The sequence below is a fragment of the Teleopsis dalmanni genome, chromosome 2 (genome assembly GCF_002237135.1).
Source record: "Teleopsis dalmanni isolate 2A chromosome 2, ASM223713v2, whole genome shotgun sequence".
Lineage (NCBI taxonomy): Eukaryota > Metazoa > Arthropoda > Insecta > Diptera > Diopsidae > Teleopsis > Teleopsis dalmanni.
In genome coordinates, this window is record NC_051847.1 from 58,498,266 (window position 1) to 58,524,413 (window position 26,148).

The window sequence follows — 26,148 nt, forward strand, 5'->3', positions numbered from 1 at the left end:
TCGTAACACTGAAAAATATTTCAAGAATCCAAAAAAAAAAAAATAATTTAAAAAAAATGTCGGGAAAAGCATATATACAATATATATACAGAAACTGTTGTTCGATTAGTTCACGACTCTAGAATAATTTTTAAATTTGACGAGAATAAAGTCACGAAAGAAACCATGTTTCTTAATAGATAATATTATTTTAATAGAGAGATATTTTTAACAGTAATGAATTATAACCACAAAACTTTATTGTTTTTTAATTAATTTAATTCTTATCTGAATTCAACCCTTGCAGTCCAGAAATATTTCCAAAAAACCGCTGCCAACCAAATATTCAGTTTATTAATAAATAATAAAATTTATAATATTAGAATAATTCTTAAATATAAGAATTAATTATTTATTAGTTAAACGATCCTACAAACATGGATCCAATCTCTATAGTAGTTCTTAGAAATTTCACAAACAATTTATTATGAGTTATTCCAACAATCCCTCCATTTATAGATCCCATTTCTGTAGTCATTCTCCGGAAGGTCTGCAAAATAGCTCTTTATTATTACCTCTTTATATGCAGAGAATCGTTTTCCACGAAAAAATATGTTGAGGTATGTGAAATAGTGTTTATATATTATTATTTAATATTTTGATATAGCTTATAATGCATATGATTAGTTCAGTTTAAAAAAATGTAACTATTTATATTGAATTTGGTGATTAACAAAAAAAAGTTAGTGGGCGTTAGTATGCGACACTGGCAATAAGATAAACAAGAATATCTCCAAAAGCTAATATATATTTTTTGGGGGCAGCGATGCCATATTTGTTTAAATATCCTGTAGCTCCCTTCGCGCCATTCATATGCCGAATTTTGATTCGCCGATGATTCACCATGTTCACGCCATTCCTTAGCCTTTTATTTCAATATGATTTTATTATGGTAGATCTAAACTTATATATAGTGATGAAGAATAACCTAACCAAAACTTAACGTCAAATTCTGGCGGCTCGGAAATCACAACAATGTCTAATTTGAATTGAAAATTTATAAAGTGTTTACATTAAAATGGCAAATTCATATTAAAGTTTTTATTAGATCCGTTTCTTAAAAACGTATATAATAAAAATGCTTGATTTTCCTTGAAGAATTTTTCAGTGTAATATACGTGAATAAAATCCACATGTACTATATGTATTAGTTAACTTTTCTATTCAAAACAATTTCTTTTTAATTTATATGTTATATTACTATGTTGTGTTTCACAAATGTTGTTAAAAATTTATATTAAAAACTAAATTTTAAAACGTGTAATTAATACTTAAAATTTTTAATATAGATAATGCGTTTCGATGCGTCCATGGAATCGTTATTAAACGTTGGACGTTCTGAATCATTTGCAGATATTAATAATCCATCAGACCTGTCAAGACAGTCATTAGGAAATAAATTCCAAACAGGTTAGATATAAATTAATATACTTTAAATAAAAATATTTTATAAAATATAACTATTTTGTTTAGGTCAACCAGGATTACGCGATTTCAGTGTACGTACACGTCACAGTTTTGGTGGTAAAGGAAGTAATGATGAATCACCAGGCAAACCATTTGGCATAGGTACGTTCTGTTTCAATATAGTGCATATTATTATTTTGTATTTTTATATTAAAAAAATTGTACTCAACAATTTTATTAGTTTATTTTTATTTATATTGAAAAAGGCAATATATTAATTTATAAATTATTTTAATTTATTTTGAAGTAAAGATTTTAATATTTCAATTTTTTTATATTGTTTAAAAAAATGTTTAGTATATAATTAGTTAAATCGAGTAAAATTCCATACTTCGTAAAAGACAATGTATTCAATTATATCAGAACTATATCAGTAGAATTTACTAAATTCAGTTTTTAGTTATAATACGATTAGTTAGTATATTTTTATAAAAGTCTTTGTGAACATTTTTGAAATACTTTAAAACAGAAATGCTCAACCCACACCAATTTTAATATATTTATTTTTGTGACGTGTTATATAGTTTAGAAGATTGATTGGAACATATAAAGATATATGATACTGTCATACTGATACTGCTATGGTGATGCAATGTCAGTCCAAAGACATTAAAGAGAAAACACGAAAAAGCAATTTTGGCGCACAGAACTCTTACTACAATATTTAAAAATATTTTTAATATTAATTATGGGCAATCGTTTTCTTAAGTAATATTACCCTTGCACTATAGCAATCATTAATCTCCTTTTTTATATCAATAGCAGAAAAAGACTAAGACTACTCCACAAAGATGCAATATACTTTCAACATTTCAAGGTTAAAAGTGCACTTTACGAAAGCTGTTGCCTAATATCTCCCAGGAAAAACTGTCTCAGCTCAATTGATATCAGGATATAGTCATGTGTTAGACAGCTATTTATCATCAATCCGCAATGTATGACCTGTTTTAGTGCCACAACGCACACAAAAACTAGACTCTAATCGATCTTTTGACCAGCTCCATAAAAGCGACTAGATTTCTCTCTGTTGATATTGGTTCAATAAAGATTACATTCATCCCTACAATTCATGCTTACTCCTAAATAATACCCTTATATATTCTAACCCAATTGTGTGTATATGAAGGAATTTGTAATTCCTTTCATGTCATCAGCTTTATAGATCTTGTCGGGCTCTAACAACAATACTACTACACAATATATTTTATTGTAATACCAAATGTTTTTTGGGCTCTATATCAAATTTAAATGTGGATGAGTGTTATTTTTTAGAAATTAACATATTAATAAGTTAATATTTTCTTTTACGTATTGGCTTTACACGCTTATTAAAAAGTAATGGACATTTCTGTTTTAAAGTACTTTAAAATTTTTATACTGTACTTCATATCAGTAACTTATAAATTAAGAAAAAAAATATACACATATAGTAAAAAATATTTGAAGTAAAATATTTTGTAATTTAGATCTTATAGTCCATTTTTTATATTTTTTTCGTAATAACAATTAATAAGTAATATTTTCAAAAATAAACAAATTTGTTATTTTATATATTACTTATAGTATATAAATTAGTTTTAGTTCCCATCTTTTATTATTCCAATTATAATATATCCTATTTTATTACGTTTTTGCAAGACTCTTTACCTATCCTAACACAATCCTTCTGATGATTCAATACCAGAAAAGCAATAACTGCAATTTAAAACATATATGTACTTTGCATTGCGATATATAGACAGACAAAAATAAACTACCAAATTGCTTATTATTTTTATATGTTATAATTAAAAAAACACAACTACAGAAGAAAATAATATATTTATCAAAATAATATTTGCTGGTATAGAATTATCATTATCATCTGCACCTATCCCTCGATTTTTTTGACAATTTTTAATAATTTTTGGCTCGTGTTGCTTAATTATTAAATTAGCATAATGAGCCATTCGAATAGCTCAACTTTTAATTATGCAAAATATTATTTAAAGTTTTTTGACACGCTCTTATAAGAATTTTATTAAGGCTTTTGCAAAACTAAGCTTAAAGCGAATTTTTTTAAACACACAATTTAGAAACGGAGCATAAAAATGTGCAAAATCATCCTTCACGTTTTATTGCGAATAAATAAATATGCAGTTTTCATAAAATCTCTATATATTAAAAATATATATATTATAAGTTATGTATGTCATACTTTCTATATATGTTAAATCATTCTATTTTATTTTTTATTGTTGTTTCTTTTTAAAAATTTTAAAAACTATTTTCACTTTATAATTTTTACTAACTTTTTACTATAATTCTTATGTTTTACACAACTACTATGTACTTCTACAACAACAACTACTTCTGAAACAAATTTGAATAAAACACAATTAATACCAACTATTTCAAAATTATATAAAACTAAAAAATATTACTTCAACTAAATAACTAACGTTTAAAATCACCCTATACTTTGTGTTATATGTGTACTTTTTACAAAATGAATTGTACGTAAAAACAAAAACGAACTTCTTCTCCTACGTGTAATAAATTCCAGGCTCAATTTTGTCAGGTAAAAATCAAGAAAAATCATTCTGAAAAATAATTAAAAAGCATCAAGTTTTTAATGATTGATTTTATTTGTAAATTACTAAAATGTTATTATTATTATTATTTTTTTAATATAATTTTAGTTGAATATGTATATTTTGTTAAAAATATTAACGATTTTTTGAGAATTTTTTTAAAAGTATAATTTTATAATACAATTTATTTTATAATTTTTAAATGGTTAAAAATTCCATCGACACTTTCTCTTACTGAACACTTTTCTACTTGTAAAAATATATTGTTTATAATTTTTTAATCTATATGATATCCATTAAAATTGAGTTTCCAATATTAAATTTTAACCTGACATTGCTATGCCTCACTTACCGTGGTAGTTTCTATACGTATAATTTCCTTAAAATTATTTTCTATTTTAGTTTATTTTTCTAACTTAATTATTCATGTTAGTTGTGTTGTAATTTCAAAACTGTAATCATTGATTTCATCATTTCATAAAGAAATACAGACAGAGATGCAGTAAAAACACTTCATATTTTTCCAACTGACAATAAAAACATAAATGCGTGCATTGTAATATAAACATTGATCGAAAAAAACTACAAATTATTTACAGTCATGCCCCGCGCAGATAACAACTCAAAAGAGTAACCTTAATAGCATCCAGAGTTCCACAAAACTCAATCAGCTTAAGTTTTGCGCTTGCCTTTTTGGCTGCCTCAAAATAGTTATATGTTCTTGCATGCAAAACACATTGGGTTACTGGAAGTGGTTGTCATCTACGTGGAATACAACCTTCAACACCGCAGATAAATCATTCTATAAATATATAGTGAATTAGTAAAGCATATATTACTTAATAGTACATAGATATGATTTAATTTTATATATGAATATATTTAAATATATACTTCTTTTATATATAATATATATTGAGTAAAATATAGAATTAAAATCCAATAATACTTCTGTAAATGATATTATAATTATGTATTACATTCCTAAATTTGGTTCTATACTCAACAAAGAGTAACAAAATCATGCAATAAATAATGCCTCTACAAAAAGAATAGTATTTAATAATGAATAGTATTTAATTTAATTATAAAGAGATTTATGATATTGTTCTAATATAACCATATAAGTAAATTTGTTAATGAACTTTCACAGCAAATTAACAAAACAAACTCCAAGTTCGACCATAGAACTCAAGTACGGCTTTAGGTCAATTCGCTAATGAAAACTGACTCTGAGCTATAAATTTAGCAGGGTACGAGTTCAATCCTTGGTACTTGCAGTCTCGAAAAATTATTTTCGAATAATTAAATATAAGACATAATTCCAAGATCACTAATTATGGATATTTAGCAATACTCAAAACAGCTATATGGTTAGCCAAAAATTCAATTAATTATAGGTTCAATAAAAACCTATATTAAAGATCAATTTAATATATAGCGTACTGGAATAAGTTATTCAACATAGCTGTATTTATTAGTATACTCTGTGAAGAGAAAATCCGAATTTAAATATTTAAATAATTGTTATATTATATTATAAGTATTTTGATGTTATGTGTAGGTATAAAAGAAAACTCTAGTATTTCTGTAGTATTGCTGAAGTGAATATATGTATATAGTATAAAATATAATACAATATAAAGCATATATTAATAATATGCAATATTACAAAATTATTAAATAAATACATATATATATATATTATATATTACTTATCTATGTAAAATATGTAAGAATTAGGTAAACTTATGTATAAAAATGTTAACAACATAGCAGTTAAAATATGTACAAATTTTCAAACTCTCCTATACAAATTATCTCTCAAACAAAAACTACACCTCATGCAACTGAAGAATATATATAACATATGCATTACAAATCATTCTAACAGTCAGTCATATATACAATCAAATTGAACATGTAGAATCAATATGTTGTATGTTTGTGTGTTTCACCAATAGCTTAATTATTGTAAAAATTCTAGTTATTGACTAAAACTTATATGCATAAGTATTGAGAGTTAGAATAAAGGAACCAAATACTTTTTGCCATAAGTTTTAGTTTTGTTAATATTAGAATCAATCGTTATTCCCGCACCAAGAATGTTTTGATAATGCTTTCTGCTTGCTTTTAGTTAACATTTTAACATATCAACACAAATTATTTAAAAGCATTTTACCAAATTTTAATTTTTAAATGAAAACAAGAATAATGATACGATAAATATTAATAAAATATTTATTTTATATTTTCTAAGAACACTTAATAAAATTTGGTAAAATCCTAATCACAAGCGTTATCATGGAAATCATTCCACTTGTATTAGAAAATAAATCACATAGATTTAAACCGATATAGTTTAAAAGTTTGCAGCTGAATTTTTGTTTCCGTTGCTGTTATCCTTAGTTAAAAATAATAATTAAATAAAATTTAAAAATAGTGTTAGTTCTACATAAATAAATATGAATATATATTTTGAAAACATATTTATCTTGTAAATTAATACTTCTTTTCAAATATTTGGAATGCAGCTCGACCCACATTCTTAAATCTTAATTTAAATTTAAATACTTTGAGAAATCAACCAACAAAACGTAGGTGTAATTTTAAACTACATTAAAATAAATTTTATATATTTTATAATAAATCATTATCTCTATACGCTGTATTAATATATTAATATTTTTATAAACATAGCTTCACCGGCTACTACGAAATTAATGGGCATGCGAATGACAACACTCCATGAAGAACCTCTCGGTGGAAACCGTTCATTAGCTGAAGAAAATGAAGATAGCTGCAGCGATTCAGAATATGCAGCCGACTATGAACAGGAAAAAAATCTACGTAACAACTACAATGCTAGGTCTCGTCTCACGTCATCGAAAACTATGGATTCATTTATGGATCTGAGCAACCATTCTAATAATCAAAACAATTATGTAAGCTATACATCAAGTGCCAATGCAAATATGAAACATTTGACTGGATTAGCTACACCAAGTATGAGTTCATCTACATCAAGTGGTTATGGATCACAGGTAAAAAGGAACATAGAAATATTAACAACAATCAAATTAATTTTTTTTCTATTTAATAGGCTGTATCCTGTAGCAATCTAACTAATGATGATATTGCTTCAATGCGTTCTATGAGCATAGATGAAACACCTGGTAAGTGTATTCTAACCAAATTATATACAATATCTGATAATCTGAATAAAAGATGAGAAGATTCAATGATATGTAGGCATCTGTATGTAATTTGACTACGTTCAGAATAGTCCACAAATGTTGTCAAATTATTAGGTAATAGCTTCAACTGTCTAACCGGACTATAGAAAGGTATTGAATCAGAACGGACTGGTTATACCAAAAACTTTTATAGAACATCCTGTACTGGTGCTTGAGAAAGAAACACTGAAATACCTTTTATTGATTTGTCCAGGTTTATTCAGAATCAAGCTTAAATTTTTGAGCATTTCATTTTTTAATCACTCAGTGATATTTTCAACATTATATGCAGTGTTGGCCAGATACTTAAATTTATTAATACGTCCGACTAGTTCTAATATGCCTAACTTTCTATCCACAATTACGAGAAATGCGGAATCAAAACGAAGGAATGTTGTTTACTTAAGTAATTGGGGAGAATTAGATCCTATTTCCACTTCACCTAATAATTTGATTTCAATGTAAATTCAATTTTATAATATGTATAATAAATGGTAATATTATAATAAATATAATATTTAATGCCTGTACAACTTATAAATGGTAATTTTTTTACATTATTACATAAAAATAAAAATTTCACAGTTGTAAGAATACTTGACCCTTAAATCACAATTATCCGTACTATCAATAACATAATGTGTATATTTTTTTTATTCATAATAAATGATTATTTAAATTTTTATGTATGTATTTCAGATTTTGATCGTATAAATTCGAATTCACCACCAAATCGACAAGCTCGGTTTAATCCATTCATGAAAGATTTGCCAAAGCAGAACGCCAACAACCACACACGTCACAGTACTAAAACACAAGAATCAGAAGTACCAAAGCAATCACTGGCAAATAATACAACTGAAAATGAACAAAAAATTGAAACAATAGCACATCAATCAACAATAAGCAATGTTAACCAAATACTTAATGTAGAATCAAATGAACAACAACAAAATAATGCACAAAATGAATTCACAACACAACAAATGCCAAATAAAGATGTTGATTTAGTTGTTGCTATTAATACAGAGAATGAACTTGAACATGAACATGAACATAATAATAATAACATTCATGAAGCAAAAATGAATCATAATAACATCAATCATAATAACAACAATAATAAAATCACTGACAATCATAATGGCAATGAAAACAGTGAACTGATTGGTACTGGAATCGTAAAGGATCAGTTGGCTCCAGGAAAAGTTGTACGCCGGAAAAAAACACCACCACAAGGTGGAGCGAATATAATGAGTCAAAGTGTAACATCAACAATAGCTGGAAATAACAATGGCACTTCATCAAGGAACCAACAAATGCGTGCTTCCGTAGCGAAAATGGAGGGTATCATGACAACATCCAATGATCGTTTGGACACATTAATGACAAATAGCATGGAAATAGAGGGTTAGTATTCGCATGTACATATTGTATATACAATATGTATATATATATTTTTTTTTATACTTTTTAATAAGAAGTATTTATGAATTTTATTTTTAAAATTAATTATAAAGGAAGAATCTATTTTCTTACTAAAAACTTTTTTTTTAATAGAACTATTTTTTGAATAGTTGTGAATTACAACAACAAAAGTAATGCTTTTGGTAATTGATTTTAAGAAAGATTTAACAAAACTGTTAGTTAGAACAATACAAGTCAAGTACGGGCTTTGGATCAGCTGGCTAATAAACTCTAAGTCTGACCTTCAAATTTAGCTGGATATAAGTTCAACCCTTACTACTTGCAGTCTAAAAAATTATTTGCGAATAACTATACATACGAAATATTTTCAAAAATCCGCAAAATGCTGGGTGTATTAAATGATTTTATACACCATGAGTAGATATAAAGTACAACATTATTTAGTCTACTTCTGTACCTTATATACATTTTGTCATGGGGGCGTACGCGCCTAAATAAATACTAATTACAATGAGAGAGTAAAATATTTGTTGCGGCGTAGTGTCTAAATAAATGTTGTTTACAACAATGAAATAATTATAGCAATAACGAAATATGTATTGCGGCGTATGCGTCTTAATAGATAGCATAAGATATTTAAGGATATTCGTGGTCGAACAATTAAAATGTTTAAGATAAGAAACATATTCATATTTGAACACTGAGTATTTGACAACAGTACTCGAAATAGCTTTATAGTCAGCCAAAAACTCAATTAATCAAAAATTAACATTTATTTTTATTAAAAGCATTTTTAATATAATAAAATTAATTAATTATTTTATTATATTATAACATAATAAATTTATTGTTTCTTCAATATTTGAATTCATTGTTCACAAAATTATACTGTATTTGAAAGATGTAGATATTTATGATAGAATTTTAGCCCTTATTCAGAGTTCTTTCTATACAACTCAGGTTGGTTGTAGCATAAAAGATGTAACGTGTTCACAGTCTATGGAACTTCTGGGAACATTGTTAATTTTTACTCTTATCTACTCTATTTGATTGCAGTTTAGTCCAAACGTTCAAATGTTGTAATAATATTTACCAATTAGACATTTTCGAATAATATAACTAACATAACAGTATTGCATTTAATATAGTTTAAAAAGTTGTTTACTTATTCCCCTGGTAATACTTTATTTATATATTCGTTTCTTTTTATAATTATAGATGAACATAAACTAATAGAGACATCATTGCCAGATTGGGTCGTTGTAGGGGAGTCTGTGCTAATTAGACCTTATAATACCAGTGGTATTATTAGTTATATAGGTACAACGCACTTTCAAGCTGGAACTTGGATCGGCGTTGAATTGGATGCACCTACTGGAAAAAATGATGGCACCGTCCAGGGAATACAGTATTTTCAATGCAAACCAAAACATGGCATATTTGTGCGATTTGACAAATTAATATTGGACAAGCGTGGTAAAGCGATGCGTGCCTATAAGGCCGAAAAGAACATAAAAGGTACGCAATTTTGGTTTTACAATTTTTAGTTTTAAAATTTTTTTAATACAAAATAAAAAAAAATTTATTCTTAGATGCTTCACTGCCACGTTCCAAGAGTCGTGCTGAATCCCTGAGCACAGCCGTAACAGCAAATTCAGGACGTAAATGATTATATCCGAAATGTTCGCATCAAATGCAACGCTGGGCTAATTGCAGGCAATCATCATTGGTGTCAGCAGTGGAAGCAACAAATATGATGAAATTAGTAGAATCAACAAAAGTGGCAACAACAGCAACAAAATTAACTGCTGCTGCAATCACTACTACTTCTACTAGTGTTGCAAATGCTACACCAACTAGAACTTGCACAAAATTGCGTGCAACCAGCACAGCAACAGCAAATGGTTTAATACAAACAAATGTTGGTGCGAACAATATAAAAAAATACAATAGACGCTCAACGGCATTTTAGAATTACTGAAATGCCGATAGTAGCGTGCAACATACGAAGAATGTTAATATTCAACAAACAAAAACAAAAAAATTAATAACAATTTATTAAAAATTATATTCATCATGTACTAACCAACGAATGAACTATAAAGTGTTATTGCCAAGAATATTGCCCTTTCTTCTTCGCCTCCTGCCCCCAGCGCAAGCATATAGTGATTAATAGGAACAAATGAGTAAGAAGTAACACTCGCTTTTACCTTACCCTAGCCTCCTAACATAATTATTCATACTTAGTAATATGCAATATATAATAAGAGTTTTAGTAAATTACTTATGATTGTATGTGTATGTTAACGATATTTTTATTATGTTATAAAATAGATTAAAATAAAATGAAATTAGGCAAGTAAAGATTTTAATTTATATTTCAAAAAGTAAGTTTAAAACTTTCTTGGTAGCATAATTTTATATTTGCTAACTTTTAAAGCTGTACACAATACACAATATTATATTTCTAATAAATTTTATTTTATTTTTTTTTTTATATTTAATAATTTTGTAACTATAATTCCTTGAGCATGATAGTCTATGTAATTCAGAATAAACGAGCTTTTTTAGAAATAAAATTAGTAAAATTATGTGCAGCATATCGCTATGTATAGTTAATATAACATTTATTCTAAGAGATTATAAACTATATTTTGTATAAACTTTAATTGAAATTCACCAGCATTATTTTTTAATTCTTTATATGTATTAAGTATTGAATTGTATATTTTATGGAAATATTAGTTGTAATTACTCATTAAGTCATTAAGTAAATGTGTTGTATATTTTATTTAATGTTTATATGTTTCCTTTTAAAATAATGTGATGCCTAATTAATACGAATTCTTTTTAAAGAAACTTTTTTAATTTAATATTTAGTGAAATTATTTATTTTTTATGCCGCAGAATATGTTGGTGTTTTTTTTTCTTTTAAATTATGTAAAAACGTTAAAATAATTTATGTACTGTTTTTAGATAATATTCTATATATATTTTATGTAATATTTAATCGCATTTATTTTATCAGTTTTTTATTTCTTGTAATATATATATAAATGTCAAGTAATAAATTTATTCATGAGTATACTTTTATGTGATTTATTAATGTTTAAGTAAAGTTTCTTTTTTGCAATAAATTTACTTAAGTTAATTTTGTGTTTTTTTTTTAATTTAGAATTAGTGCTATATATTTTTATATATATATATATATTCATATATTTTTAATTAAATTAATAGATTTTATTTGTTAATTGTTAAAAGATTTTTTTAACTATCTTAAAATTTAACATATATTTCAAATAATCATACACTTTGGGAGTGAAATGAAGATATGCGTTGAAGATAAACATCTATTGTATGAAGATTTATTATTAGAACACAGAATATTTTTTTTACTTTAATTATTCAATTGTTTTGTTTCTGTGATAACTATTTCTATACAGATTTTGAAATTTTTTTTTTTTTGTTTTCATTAAATTTTTCAAAGACAACTGAAAGATAAGATGCCGATCAGTACAAAACTCTTTCGAAATAAAATAAACTGTTTGTTATCAATTCTTCCAATAAAAAGCCGTCCAGAACAATCACTAAAGTCTGAAGCATCATAAAATAATATAAATATTTTATTTTTGAAAAAAAACCCTTATTTTCAAATTATATATATCAACCGATATTAAATTAAAAGAGGATTTTGGCAACCAAAAAAAAATTATTTTTTATAAGTTTTGTTAAATTAAATTAAATTTAAAAAAAAAATTGAAATATTCTGGTTTATTTAGTTCTTAACAAAAATTCTGTACTTTTATCTATCAACGTAGTTAATAGTTCAATTTTTTTAATATTAAGCTGCGTTTAAGAATTAAACAAGTTGTCAATGAATTTTTTTTTTAATTTACTATAGTATTTCCTTTTGAAATTTGGATTTATTAAAATTAATTGGCTACATGAGATTCATATTCAAGATTTTTTTATTCTGTAATAATAAATTATAAATAATAAAAATATAGATCAGAATTATCTCCATAAAACAAAGTGTCAGTGATAATTCAAATTAGTTCACTTTCTTTTAAAAAAGTTGTATATGGGTATAGTACACGTCCAATTTAAGCATTGTTTTTTTAGACAGTTCATTAGTTAAATCGAAAAAAAAAATTTAAATTTGACCTTTGTTGAATTGGACATTCATTAAATCGTACATTTGTTGAATTGGACATTTATTAAATTGGACATTTATTGAATTGGATAATCATTAAATTGGACATTTGTTGAATTGGATATTTATTAAATTGAACATTTGTTAAATTATATATCCGTTAAATTGGACATTCCTTAAACTAAATTGTACAGTCATTAAATTAAGTATTAGTTATATTGGACATCTACTGTATATGGACCTTACTAAAACAATAACAAATTTAAACAAACTGATCATTATACTGTATTGCTCCTTCAATATCTAAATTTTTATAATTATTGAATTTTTTTATTCTTTCATTCTAAACAAAAAGATATACACTCACTTTAGTAACTCATTTTAGTAAAATTAATTTCATTTTAAATCATTAAATCATTCCCAATTCCAAATAATTTTATCAGACCAAATATAATGAATAAGGTTATGTATCATTATATATGTAGATAGAACAGTCAGACAGAAACATTTTGTCAGTGTTGAGAGAAAATGATATACATATATCTATAACTTTGCTTTGTTATTTAATGGCCAAATATTTTTAATAATAATTTTGTTTTTTAACGGACTAATTGATCAGTAGTTAAATAATACTTTTTTAAAATATTGTTTTTGGTTTTCAAAAATTTTTATTTAAACCGATATTTCGACTCTAATCTCTAGTCATCATCAGGGTACTATATAATATTATATCTAATATTACGTATTATTTGAAGTATTATTTCTTCAAATCTTTTTAAAATTAATTTTACTTATACAGTCAGTTTTATAGTTACAGCTGTGGAGAGCAACTTTTTTCATTACGCTATATGCTTACTTCTCGAGATATCGAAGTGTAAAGTTGGTAAACTTTTTACATTCATTACACTAGTATGCTAGATGGCGTGTCTACTTATTGATTTTTAATTAAAAATATCTAAAACTAAAATCCGATATTTTCACAACAAAATAGCGTAGTGAAAAAAATAGTTGTCTCAAGTAAGCTTTCAGCATTTAATATTGGGCACTAAAGAATTACAGAATGCATTGTAAATTTACTTGTAAATTTAAATCTTAAGTCAGATTAAGTTGGAGTGACGTCCTTGAATATCTAAGCTCACTTTAACTAAAATAATAGTCTGTTGTGATATCAAAATTTAACCCTAAATTACGTTCAGAATTTTCAACATACATATTTTGTTTACAATTTTTAGTTAAAAAAATATTTCCGTAAATTGATAAGAGCATCCAGCGCTGCACTTTAATAATAAATAATCAATCTAAATGGATGCATAGATCTTTTGTGAACTCTAAAATTTATTTTTACTTTTCTAATTCTACCAAAGAAAATTACACTGGTTTTAAGTTAATTACTTGAATTCATCTGTAGAATTGTGTACTGTTTAAAATAATTATATAATATTATTTAAAATTTGCTAAGCTTGTGCTATATAATAGATAAGTCTTTGTACAGTTTTAAAGTTGTTGTGTGCTTCATACTATAATTTTTTTGTTTAGGCTAAGCTAATTGTGTGCAATATTTTAGCATAATATTTATACTAAGTTAAGCTTGAATTATAATTTAGTCAAATTAATGTATTCTAAAAGAAGTTAAATGTGTTTAAAATAAACAAAATGTGTCTAGAATTAGTCGTATGTAGATTGACGGTAGTACACAATTAAAATTAAAGATAAATTTTCATATATAAAAAATTTTAAAACTTTTACAAGTAACTTCCCAAATTTTTAAAAAATATTTGCACTAAATTTTTAAATTTTATTCAAATTTATTAAAAACTAAGTAATGAAACAATAAAGCTGATATTAAGCAATATTTCCATTAAAATGTAGTATTTTAAAAGAACGAATTATTAGTAGAAAAAAATTTTAAAGTTTAAGAAACACATGGAATTCATTCACTTATTTAAATTTAAAATATGTATTCATTGAATATAAAAGAATATAAATATTAGTTAATAAAAAGATATGTAACAGTAAATACAAAATACATGCCGACCTTTAAAAATAATTCTAGTAAAAATTGCATCCAAACATATGTGAAAATACACCAAATTTTTCAAGTGTAAGTACACTAAAAAAAATTATGAGAATAAAATCGCACTTAAATTCATTGCTGGCTAGTAACGAGTAAGAGATTAAGTTTTAAAGTTATAAAAGGCAAATATTGCAAATATTTATATTAAGATAAAGAAAAAAATTATAAATTTATATTCATATTACATATACATACATATATATATATATATTAATGTATACATACACATTTGCATGACTATATATATATTTACTTATTAAAAATACCAACTGAAACTGTTCTACGTAAATATCCATCCATTTGAATACTTAAAACAGACCTTAAATTACAAATATTATTATACAAAAAAATAAAAACAAAAATGACAAAAACTAATATTTTAAATATTCTATAAAGAATAATGTCTGACAATTTTTTATTAATTAAATATTTATTTGCTTTATTATTTTATTTAGTATTTTTGCTAGAAGAAATAATTCTCTATAAATATAAATATATATATTCTAAATTGATAATAATTATAAATTTATATTTATAATTATAATATTATATATAAATTATAATATATTTATGTATATATATATTTATTATTTATAATAATTATTTGAATTTTCTTAAATTCTGACGCAATTAATGCTTTATAAATTAAATTTAGACTAGATCATTCGAGTATTTAAATTGGTTGTCTCATAATAAATTTATTGAATTTTGAATTTATTATGAAAAGATTTATGTATTAAGTTCACATTTTTTTAAAATAATTAATAAATATTAAAAAGCAAATATTTTTAAATATTTTTAAAACTTATTCTTGAAATAATATTTATATATAATAAAAATATAAATAAATGGTTTGCTCTAATAGAACGTTCAATCGATGAAATTTATAATTTTATTTCAAAACATAAAAAAATTGAAGTCTTTACTTAACTAAGCCTATTACCAGAGAATCTAGAATGTGAAGTAGAGCGTCCTTCCTATAAATTGAATAGTATTTTTATTTTGATCGTGGATTTATTATAAATCTACGAAACCTTAATCAGCAATATTCGAGCAAGTCACAATTTGTTTTATATTTAATTCACATTAGTTATGTCAATTTAAACAAAAGCCTTACTTTTAAATTTAAATTTTATTATGCATAGCACTATTTTTTAATTTAATATGTGGTCTATTGCATAACCGGGGAGACTTAGGATGCAATAGACCGCTCTAAAATCTGACGAATTTATCGTTTTTTTGTACAAAACCTCGACAGGTATTTTAAAAATTTATTCACAAAGGCTCACAGAGTCTAGGTTTAAATTCTATGTATGTTTGTCTAAATATTCCCCATTTCTCAGGAATAAACCTTCATGAAGCTCTAAGATTTGCAAAAATATCTATTGCAAAATTTACATAGAGGTGTATTTCTATCTGGTTATCTAAAATTAATTTATTAATTTGATCTGATCTTGATTTAATTGGGCCGACCAAATTAATCTAATCTAAATTCCTTCTATTATCTTTGCTCTAACTAACAAAAAAAAAAAATTTTAATGTAAGTAATGTCTAGAAAGTGGTAGCACCAATAAATACATAGAAATATCTCTGTTATAATAGTCATCAAATAATTAAATATATAATTAGAAATATCTCTGTTATTCCGTTATAATAAACAATAAACAATTTTATATATAATAAGTTACTAAATGCAGTGGAGAATCTTATTTACCAGGTGCAGCAATTTAATGATTTTGATCAAAGTCAATATTTTGAGCAACTTTTTTCAAAACACAATATATCGATGTTGCTTTGTTCTAGAGATATTGTGCCAAGATGTGTAAAAAAAATATTCTTTTTCAAATTAATTTTTTAAATTAATTTAAGTTTATCACCACTAAAATACTAAATAATTAAAATTACCTAACTATACTTAGAAAATTTAATATATTTTATTATTTACAATGAGAAATTGAAAAAATATTTGACCAATGGAAATTTTATATAAATATTCAAGGAATGCGAAATTACTAAATAAAACAAAAAAATTATCAATTGTGCAATACACCTATGTCAATCTTTCACACCTTGTTCGTAGACTGTTTTAGGTATGACCTTTCAGCATATTCTTTTTAGCTGAAATTGAGTGAATATGCCTTTCTTGAAGTGATATGTTAATTTCAGTTTCGATAAAAATGTCGGTATATATCAGATGAACACGGTGCTTAATCTGACATATTCGTTGCGTGTTTTGCCAAAAATTTTGAACAATGAAAGCTTTTTACAATCACAGAGAGAGAGAACACTCAAAACTATAACTGTAAAATCAACTGAATGGAAACACAGTTGGTAGGAGATCGTATTGAATGTTGCATGGTAGCATAACAGTGGTACCAACTTAAAAAGAAAGTTATGGTGGTCGCTTTATTTAAGATTTCAAATGGTCGCTTTACTATGACCTTATTCATCTTTCCATCGAGAATGATGTTGACCATTAACGCAGATAGGATGAACTATCGTGTGTGTAGTTTTCCAATCGAAAACTCTTATGGATCGCTTTTTTATGTTCTTTATATTATATTTCCTATAATTTTATATATATAGGATTGATAAAATAACACACTTCTAAATAGCTATACTTGTAGGTCGAGCAAAGAGAAAATTTTCAATTATATTTATCCGTAGTAGTGCCTGAAGTGATTTATTGATTGATCTCAATGCTAATGCTAATGTTGGTATCTATATTTATGATTATAAAATGATATTATTGTATTGATACTCATTAGGCTGGTAAATATTATATATAGTATTATATTAGACAAAAATTACTATCCCGATTATGAAAAATCTATTAAAGCAAACATAAAAACTATTGTTAAACTCTATTATACCAAATATAATTCAAAGTTTTAACTCTCCGATTTTGAAACCAAAAAACAAAAAATTATTTTGACTGATTCAAAATTATAAAGATAACGAAACATTTCAACTATAAATAAAATTTATATTAGTTAATAATTCCAAAAAAAAAATTATTTTTTATATAAAAGAAGAGTTTATTTCAAACTATATTTTATACTTTATTTTTATATATTATTTTATATTGCATAATGAGGTTTTATTTTTAATCCTTTTAAAAAACTTATTTATTTTATTTTTTGCTTTTAAATAATTAAGATATATTTTAAAATGAAACATAATTAATTTATTTATATAATTATTATTATATAAATATAAAATATACATATAAATTATGTGTATAAACATCATACTTAATAAATACATATGTCTATGTGCATATTTGGAATTTAAATTTTAATTTAAAACATATTTCATTAAATTAAAATTACAAAACAACCGTCGAAGAAACGTCCAAATTATTAAAAACAAAAAATTAATCTTCTAAATATTTATTTTTTTATGAAAACCAAAAAGAATGTTATTTTAAAAAAAAAAAGAATATATTTAAAATTCATATTCTGAATTTATTAAAATTATTTAATTTATTGCATAAAAAATATATAAAAATTAATTATGTATTATATTAAATAATTACAAAAATTGTTTCAAATTAAATGAACAATTTAAAATTATATGTAAATTAATTAAAAATTAAAAATTCATTGATTGAGGCACAAAATTTATGAAGCATTAAAATTCCTCATAACAAAAAAGACCTAAAATATATACCTACAATATAAATATAAATATATATATGTGTAAGAATATATATGTATTTATATATGCCAGCAAAATATATAAGATTCATGAAAAAAAAAACAAAAATAAAAGAAGCTAAACTGAAAATGAAAATTGATGCATTTAGAAAATAAAAACCAGAAAAGTCAAGAAAAAGATCTAAAGTCATTATATAACTGATCAAACTAAGCTAAAATAGTTTTTTGAAAAGCTTTTTCATATAAATATATATATATATACATATATAATATATATGAATTAAAACTGTTTAAAGATATATAAGAAAAATAAATCATAGGCTCAAATTGCACAGCAGTTGTTAACGCTTTAAAAAAATTAAATACTAAATAGTTAAAAAAAAAAATAATAATAATAACAGACTAAACATCATAAGAGGTAAAAAAATGCATCATGACAAAAAATTCATTAAAAATATTTGAATTTAAACAGAAATTCATTAAATTCAGCAGTAAAAAAATTAAGAAAATCGCATAAAAACCGCAGTTCAAACATTTCAGCAATTCAGCGTAGTTCGAGCTTACATTCTATAGTTAAAGCAGTTGTATTCAGCTTCGCATGATTGTTAAGAGCTTTATGCCCGCATATTCATGCCATCATGATCCTTTGATGTAGAACTTTTAGTACCTTGATTAGTGTGAAAGTATCAAATTAATAATAATTATAACATTGAGTATTAATTATTAAAAAAAAATATCTTTCTCGGTATTATAGACAAAAATATTACAAGTATAGCTTAGTAGAGGGAGAAAATTCCCCAGTGCCCCTCATATTCTTATCAAACATATTCCAAAAAAAAAAACATTAATACAAAACTTATATTTTGCTTGAAGATTGATTAGAGTAGTATCTTTGTTTGAGGAGATATGTATTGGCATTACAATATTTGATTGCTAGACAGAAAAGTTCTCAATGTCCCTTATGTTAGTATCATGTATATTCAAGATAAAATGCTTAAATTTTACTTGAAGATCGATTAGATTAGTATCTGTGTTTGGGAAAATATGTATTCGCATTACAACACTGTAATAGTAAATGGAAAGAAATACTCAGGTTGTGAAGGAATATTTGTATGTTGAAACCATCCATATAATCCTCACTTTTGTAAACGCAAGTCTATAAAATATTACCCAAACAACTATAGAAAATACCCATGCGCCATTACAGAGCAGACCATCGCCGAATTACTTGTTATTGTCCAATATTTTCAGAACGCAATGACTAACTTGTATGCGAGATCTGTAGGGGCCTCTTTTTTATGAGGATCTTGGTCAAGAAAAACAAATTTGGAGGACATTAAGTTTCAAAATAAGAGAACAAAATTTAACTGGCTGAGACATACCTTAAGAATGCTCTCTAATCAGATTTTAGATAATATTCAACAAACATCTGTGGATCTATATCTGAATTCTCGCGAAGCCATGACCTTTCTCTACTCTGAAGAAGTTTTCTAATTAGTATTTTTGCTAGTTAAAAAATATGCAACCGTACTCTTCTCCTTTAGTTACCAGAGTGAACCAGTCTACTACCCAAAGACACTTGTCACTGATAAATGTTTCAAATTTAAATCGAAATCACATCAGGGAAGGAATCAGAGCAGATTTTCCCAAAAACGAGAAATTGCACTGCTAACAACAAGGTGAGCAAGTCTTCTTGGTTCACCCTATCAAGCCTTCTCTTTTCTGGCAAAGTACCCAGACTTTACATATAAGCAACGTTCTACATCTCAAATGCAGACTTTTCGGATATCGGTGTTCCTCTTGTAATGGATAAACTGGTATTTAACATAAAGAAAACAAGAAAACCTGAACACTTGAATATTCTTGTCAAATCACAATACTAACTTGGTTCAAAATGGACCAGCTACTCCTACTAAAGCGAAAAGAATTCAGTCCAACAGCATCTGTACTTACTTGTCACTGCCCTTTAAGAAGGTATGTAATAAGACTTGGTCTGCTTTCTATTAAGTTTTGTCGGGACTATAGGTCTGTTGATGAGAAGAAAAATGAACTCATGAAGAAAAAAGTGCTCATCATTGGGTAAAAGAAGATTTAAAATATTTGGGACCACTTCTTAACGAACATGAGAAAAGTAAATTCATAGACTCAATAAGTTGTTTTCCTTTTAACTGAATGGAAGAGAGAGTCATGCATTGTTAATGAGATACCGTGCATGTACTAGATATATGAAAATTCTGCCTTATGGTCATTTATCAGGTTTGGCGTCTATACGGAAATCCAAATATAAATACATAATTCGTGCTATCACAACGTGCTGTTATTCAACCAAACCAACCTAAAATATACTTCTTTTTACTTTTTTATTGAACGATTTAAACCTGTTTTTAATAATAGATATATTTAATTACTGCAATACTCCCAGTCTAAACAAGATAAGTATAATGCTAGTAATAGTCTATTTGGAAAAATTTAAATGTATTACCTATTCATTCATTTACCATAATCAGTCTTCAAGCAACGACCCACAAAGATCAAATCGAACCAAGCAAATTATTAAGTAGTATAAAACTAATTACCATTCTAGATCGTACTATAAACTCGTACTCGTAGTCCTCAAAAATTGTGAAATATTGAAAATTAATTAGACCTCTTAGCTAAATAGCGCCTTAAAACCGTTGCACTCATTAGAAAAAAGCAAATCTTAAACTGGAACCATTTTAGTATTAATTAGAGTATCTTTTAGGATACAGAAGTCCTGCTAGTATATTTAATACAATAAATAAATAAATACTCGTATTTAAAAAATTATTAAATAAAATAAAAAATTTTAAAAGAAAATTTAAGAATGCACTCAAAGACTTTTTGGCCTGGGTTGATATTATTTGATATTTATTATTGTAATGTACAGAAAAATGAAAAATTGCACAGTTATTTTTGCAGCTTGTTTTGTGAATAAATAAATTTAAATTAAGATTTTGAAGTTTTAAAGTTTTTTCACTAAATTTGCCACGGCTTACGCAATCACATGAACACAGCTCACAAAAATTAACAATTTTTTTCAATTCACCAACGCCAGTTGACAAAAACAATAAACGAAATCGTTCAAACGACCGCAAAGAAGCAATAAACATGAGCAAATACTTTTGTAATTTTTTTCACTAACAAATTAAACAAAATAAAATACCATTTAATACAAAATAAACTTACAATAGAAATGAAAAAAATATTAATTTAAAGTTTACTTTTAATCTACTAAAACTAAAACCAAAAAACAAACCCAGATTTTAAAAATAAAAATGTTTTATTATTACTGTAACAACAAGAGAATTACTAAGCAGTATGAAGTATTAAAAATAAAAATAAAAATAATGAAATTATTATATTAATTATATATTAAAAAATAAAATAAAATATATTTAAATATTTATTGCGAAAATAACGCAAACAAATATATATATACAGACATATATATATAATATACATTATTATTAATATTAAATATATTTCAGAAAATATAAAAATAAATTAAATAAATAAATAAATATAAAAATTTATTTAACTCCAATTTTGATGTCTTAAAGAAAAAATAAAATTTATTTAAAATACCAAAATTTAAATATAAAATAAACAAAAATATTAAATATACAAAAAAATTGACTTCTTATTTTTTGTACTGTACTTGTACTTGGGGTGTTTGAAAATTCTTTAGCCCGAACATGAAGAAAATAATTCGTAGTGAACTTAACAAAATTCTTTGACTCTACAGTAGCCAATCCCAAACTCGGTTGAAAAAGAAGGAATCAACGTGACCAACTAATATGAATGCCTTTTTGAACATCATAGCGTCTCAGAAAGTAGGTGAGGACAAATAAGTCTTCTACAACTCACTAAGAAAGCGGGTCACCGTAATCTTTCAACTCATTGACTAATCTTTGAACATTAACTAATATTTACATATACTCATAACAGACATGAATCAAAACCACAGCAGAACTATATCTCCACGGAACAACCGGTTCACGGCTAATCCCCCTGCCACGGCAGCAGGCGCATCGGATATGGAGGCACCCAATTTACGTTTGAGTGTCCAGATGACTGAAACCGAAGAGGCCCTATGCTCCACTTAGGAGAGAAGGATAGTAGTAAGTATGTAATAACATATTCTTTTGATATTATTAACAATGCTTTAGAAGGCAGTACTGAAAATATTAAGGTTTTTACCATATATGCCATCCTTCCAGCACAAATATAAATTGCCTCGCGGACGCTTACAAATACTATAAAAAATTGCAACAAGATTTATCTGAGCAGACTAATAATATAAGTTACGTAAAGCGCCTACCTGAGTACATCGTGCTTTTTGTAACTACTTCTACTTCAAAGTCGTTTGTCCACAGTTTGAGATTGTAGCGTTTTCGATACCGCTCTTACTTATAAATAGGGCTAACAATTCTACATAAAATTTTCGCTCGTAAGTACTCGTGAGTATGTGAATACTGGTAGGCCCATTGTATTATATACTGTAATAGCTTGGTTATTATAGTAAGGTTTCTAGACTTTAAGACCCTTAACAGACTTTAGTGCGATTTGTTGGATTTAAGCAGCTATTCCTGTATTTTTTCATTTATTTTATTTTTTACTGTTAAAATTGATCCAATCTTATCGAATGATATCATTGCAATATCACACCGCACTATTCTGATTATTTGACCAGCTGTTAACAATTGAATTTCAAAATTAAAGTTTATTTCGATGTTTTTATTGCAATCGCATCCCTTAAGTATTTCGTTTTTCCTTCGTGAAGGTGTAACACCATTCCTTCCGTCATCTATTCTATCTTAACAAAACGTTCTTATACAATTTATTTCGACCTTACAAAGATGAAAATATCATCTGCTTATGCCAATATCTGTCTGAACTTTTATCTGACTTTTTTATAGCACCAAAAAATTTCAGATTACTTTCTTCAACACCCGGGTTGAGGAGGAGGTAAGCTGCTTCAGCTTTTATAGCAGTAAAACGTGAATTACTGACTGCAAATATGATCGCACCAATTTACTTAATAAAATATACAAAGACTATATAAAGACTATTTTGAATGTATAAAAACTGCCAAAAATAATATTGAATATTGAACTGAAATTCTCTTGAAGTTAAAAAATTGCAGATTTTGTGACATTATAGCATATTTATATTTCTCAAGAACGCATTTGGATAATATTGCATGAACATTTAGGCATGAGAAAGTTTTCCAGGAACAAAATATCGTTGTTTCTGACATTGAACTATTATATCAATCATTTAAACATTTCTAAACCTTTATTAGAATGGTTTAAGCACAACTTGGTGGAATTTCTGTACAAGCTCTTTGATAAGAAGTAGATCCACCACCACATTTCGAATACCACAGAATATTACCAATAATAATATTATCATATTAGAATATGATAATATTAGAATATTACCACAATATTTTAAAATTAAAAAGAAAAGACCTCTGAGAAAGAGAGGTCTGAGTGAAACTCGTGAAATAACCACACATAGAGCGTTAGTTGACAGCAACTCCATAAAGGGTCTTACATAGAATTTCAATTATTAGGCATTGGATAATGTATGTAAAGGTTAAGTAACCACACATAAACAAAGTAGCCACGAATGATGGTTACTATAGATGTCCTATATGACACCAACTTCACTCCATAGCTTATACAAAACATAGACCATTGCTATTAGGCAGTGAATAATAGAAGATTGAGAAACCCTGCATTAAAATATTTACGATATTTAAATAAGTTTTTTTTATCACAAATTATTTGATCAATATATTTAATATAAATAATGTTCACATAATTATTGTTTATGTATACATACATATATACATACATCTGTGAAATAATTTTTTTATAAATGTGTAAAATTTTATAAGTTTTAAAACTTGATTGATTAACACAATTTAATTAAAAATATATTCATTGTGTTATTTTGTTTTTTTTTTTTTGCTTTTTTGAAGGAATTCGTACCCTCCCCTCTTGCTGCAATATCTGGTTGACACACTTAATATCTATTGTTAAGTTAATAATAGCGCAATTAACCAGAAGCAAACATCATTTCATATCATATTATTTTGCTATCAAAAACTTGTTTTGAAGGTGTGTTTAGATGTTAATTAAATGAAAGCAGAAGAGGTAATCTTTTAGTGACACAAATCACCGCATATGCATATCTGTGACATATATCTACATATGCATATATGCATGTACACATTTATATATACACACTTGTTCTAACTAATGGTTTTAGATTGCGATAAAAGATTTTGTTATTGTTTATTTGAAAGCAGTAAACAAATTTCTATTTTTAACTGATTTTTAATTAAAAAAAACTGTTATATAAATTCCTTTATATATGTATGTATGTATATTTAAAGTCATTAATATATGTAAAAATTATTAATTCCTTTGCAAATATGTGTATAATGCAAATATGTATATATGTGTGTATACAATGTCATATTGTAAAATAGATGGAATTGCTTTTTGATATATGTTTAACTTAACTTACGATTATTTCCCTGAGACTAACTACTCCCCGCTTTTCATGAATCAGGGAGTAGGCTCAAAACAATTGGAACTATTATTATTGTTCATATAAAGTGAAGCTTAAAACTGTTTCCATATAAAAAATTATTATCAAATAAACCACACAACATTCAATTAAATTATTAAACTCACTTACCTTATTTAAAAAAAATTATATAAAAATTATGTCCTCACATTCCATAACAGGGTAAATATTATAACCACAAATCAATTAAAATTTCATACATACTGTACAATATGCATACTATACAATGCACAAAACAACATTGTACCGTTCTTCGCTATTTGCATATTTAATTGATTACCATTAAATTAAAATACATGTATTTAAATTAAATACGTATGTACGATGTATGTATGTATGAAATTTCAGCAAAACAAATTTCAATTTGTGCACTATTTTTTTTTTAATTTGAACACTGTTCACTTGTTTAATTATCAAGATTTACCTCAATTGTACAACTTTATTATTAATTACACTTCCGTATTTACAAGCCAAACTTCGCAAGTGAACTGACTAAACAAACAAAAGGGGGCGTAAATTTCGACACTCTCTTTTCTTTTCTTTTTCGCAAGTCCCGTTCTTCAAGTTAAAATTCTTTTAACATTAAAAATGTTTATAAGAAGCTTCATATATGAAAATTTTTAAATCCAACGGTAATTATCCCTCTTCTGTTCTGTTCTTCTGCTAAAGCTGGCAAACGTTGTTTTCTCTTCCTCTTCATGCTCAGACTAAATGTTAAGTGATCTGTACGGAAGATGTGCTCTTGTTTAAAGAAAGAAACAAAAACAACAAATTAATGTTTTAAACTGAAGGAGCTTGTTTGAGCTTTATTGTGTAATGCTTCCATACGTGAGTGACGTTTACTTCGTAATTGACATATCCGTTAAATTAATGAAGTAGTGCAATTCATATGCAT

The 26,148-nt window shown here is 25.7% G+C and overlaps 1 protein-coding gene across 3 annotated transcripts in view; it reads left to right on the plus strand.

Annotated features, from left to right (window-relative positions):
- The window catches only part of LOC119677836 (kinesin-like protein KIF13B), a 170,396-nt gene that overhangs the window by 141,248 nt on the left and 3,000 nt on the right, over positions 1–26,148 (plus strand). For 2 of the 3 annotated variants that reach the window (XM_038089372.1, XM_038089370.1), the window contains 7 exons: positions 1,329–1,449; positions 1,513–1,608; positions 6,780–7,123; positions 7,183–7,255; positions 8,015–8,725; positions 9,962–10,261; positions 10,336–11,097. In XM_038089372.1, coding sequence (XP_037945300.1) covers positions 1,329–1,449; positions 1,513–1,608; positions 6,780–7,123; positions 7,183–7,255; positions 8,015–8,725; positions 9,962–10,261; positions 10,336–10,412 — 1,722 coding nt within the window. In that variant the 3' untranslated portion in view covers positions 10,413–11,097. Of the gene's footprint in view, positions 1–1,328; positions 1,450–1,512; positions 1,609–6,779; positions 7,124–7,182; positions 7,256–8,014; positions 8,726–9,961; positions 10,262–10,335; positions 11,098–26,148 lie in introns of those variants that run through there. The other variant, XM_038089371.1, reaches the window with a different exon arrangement.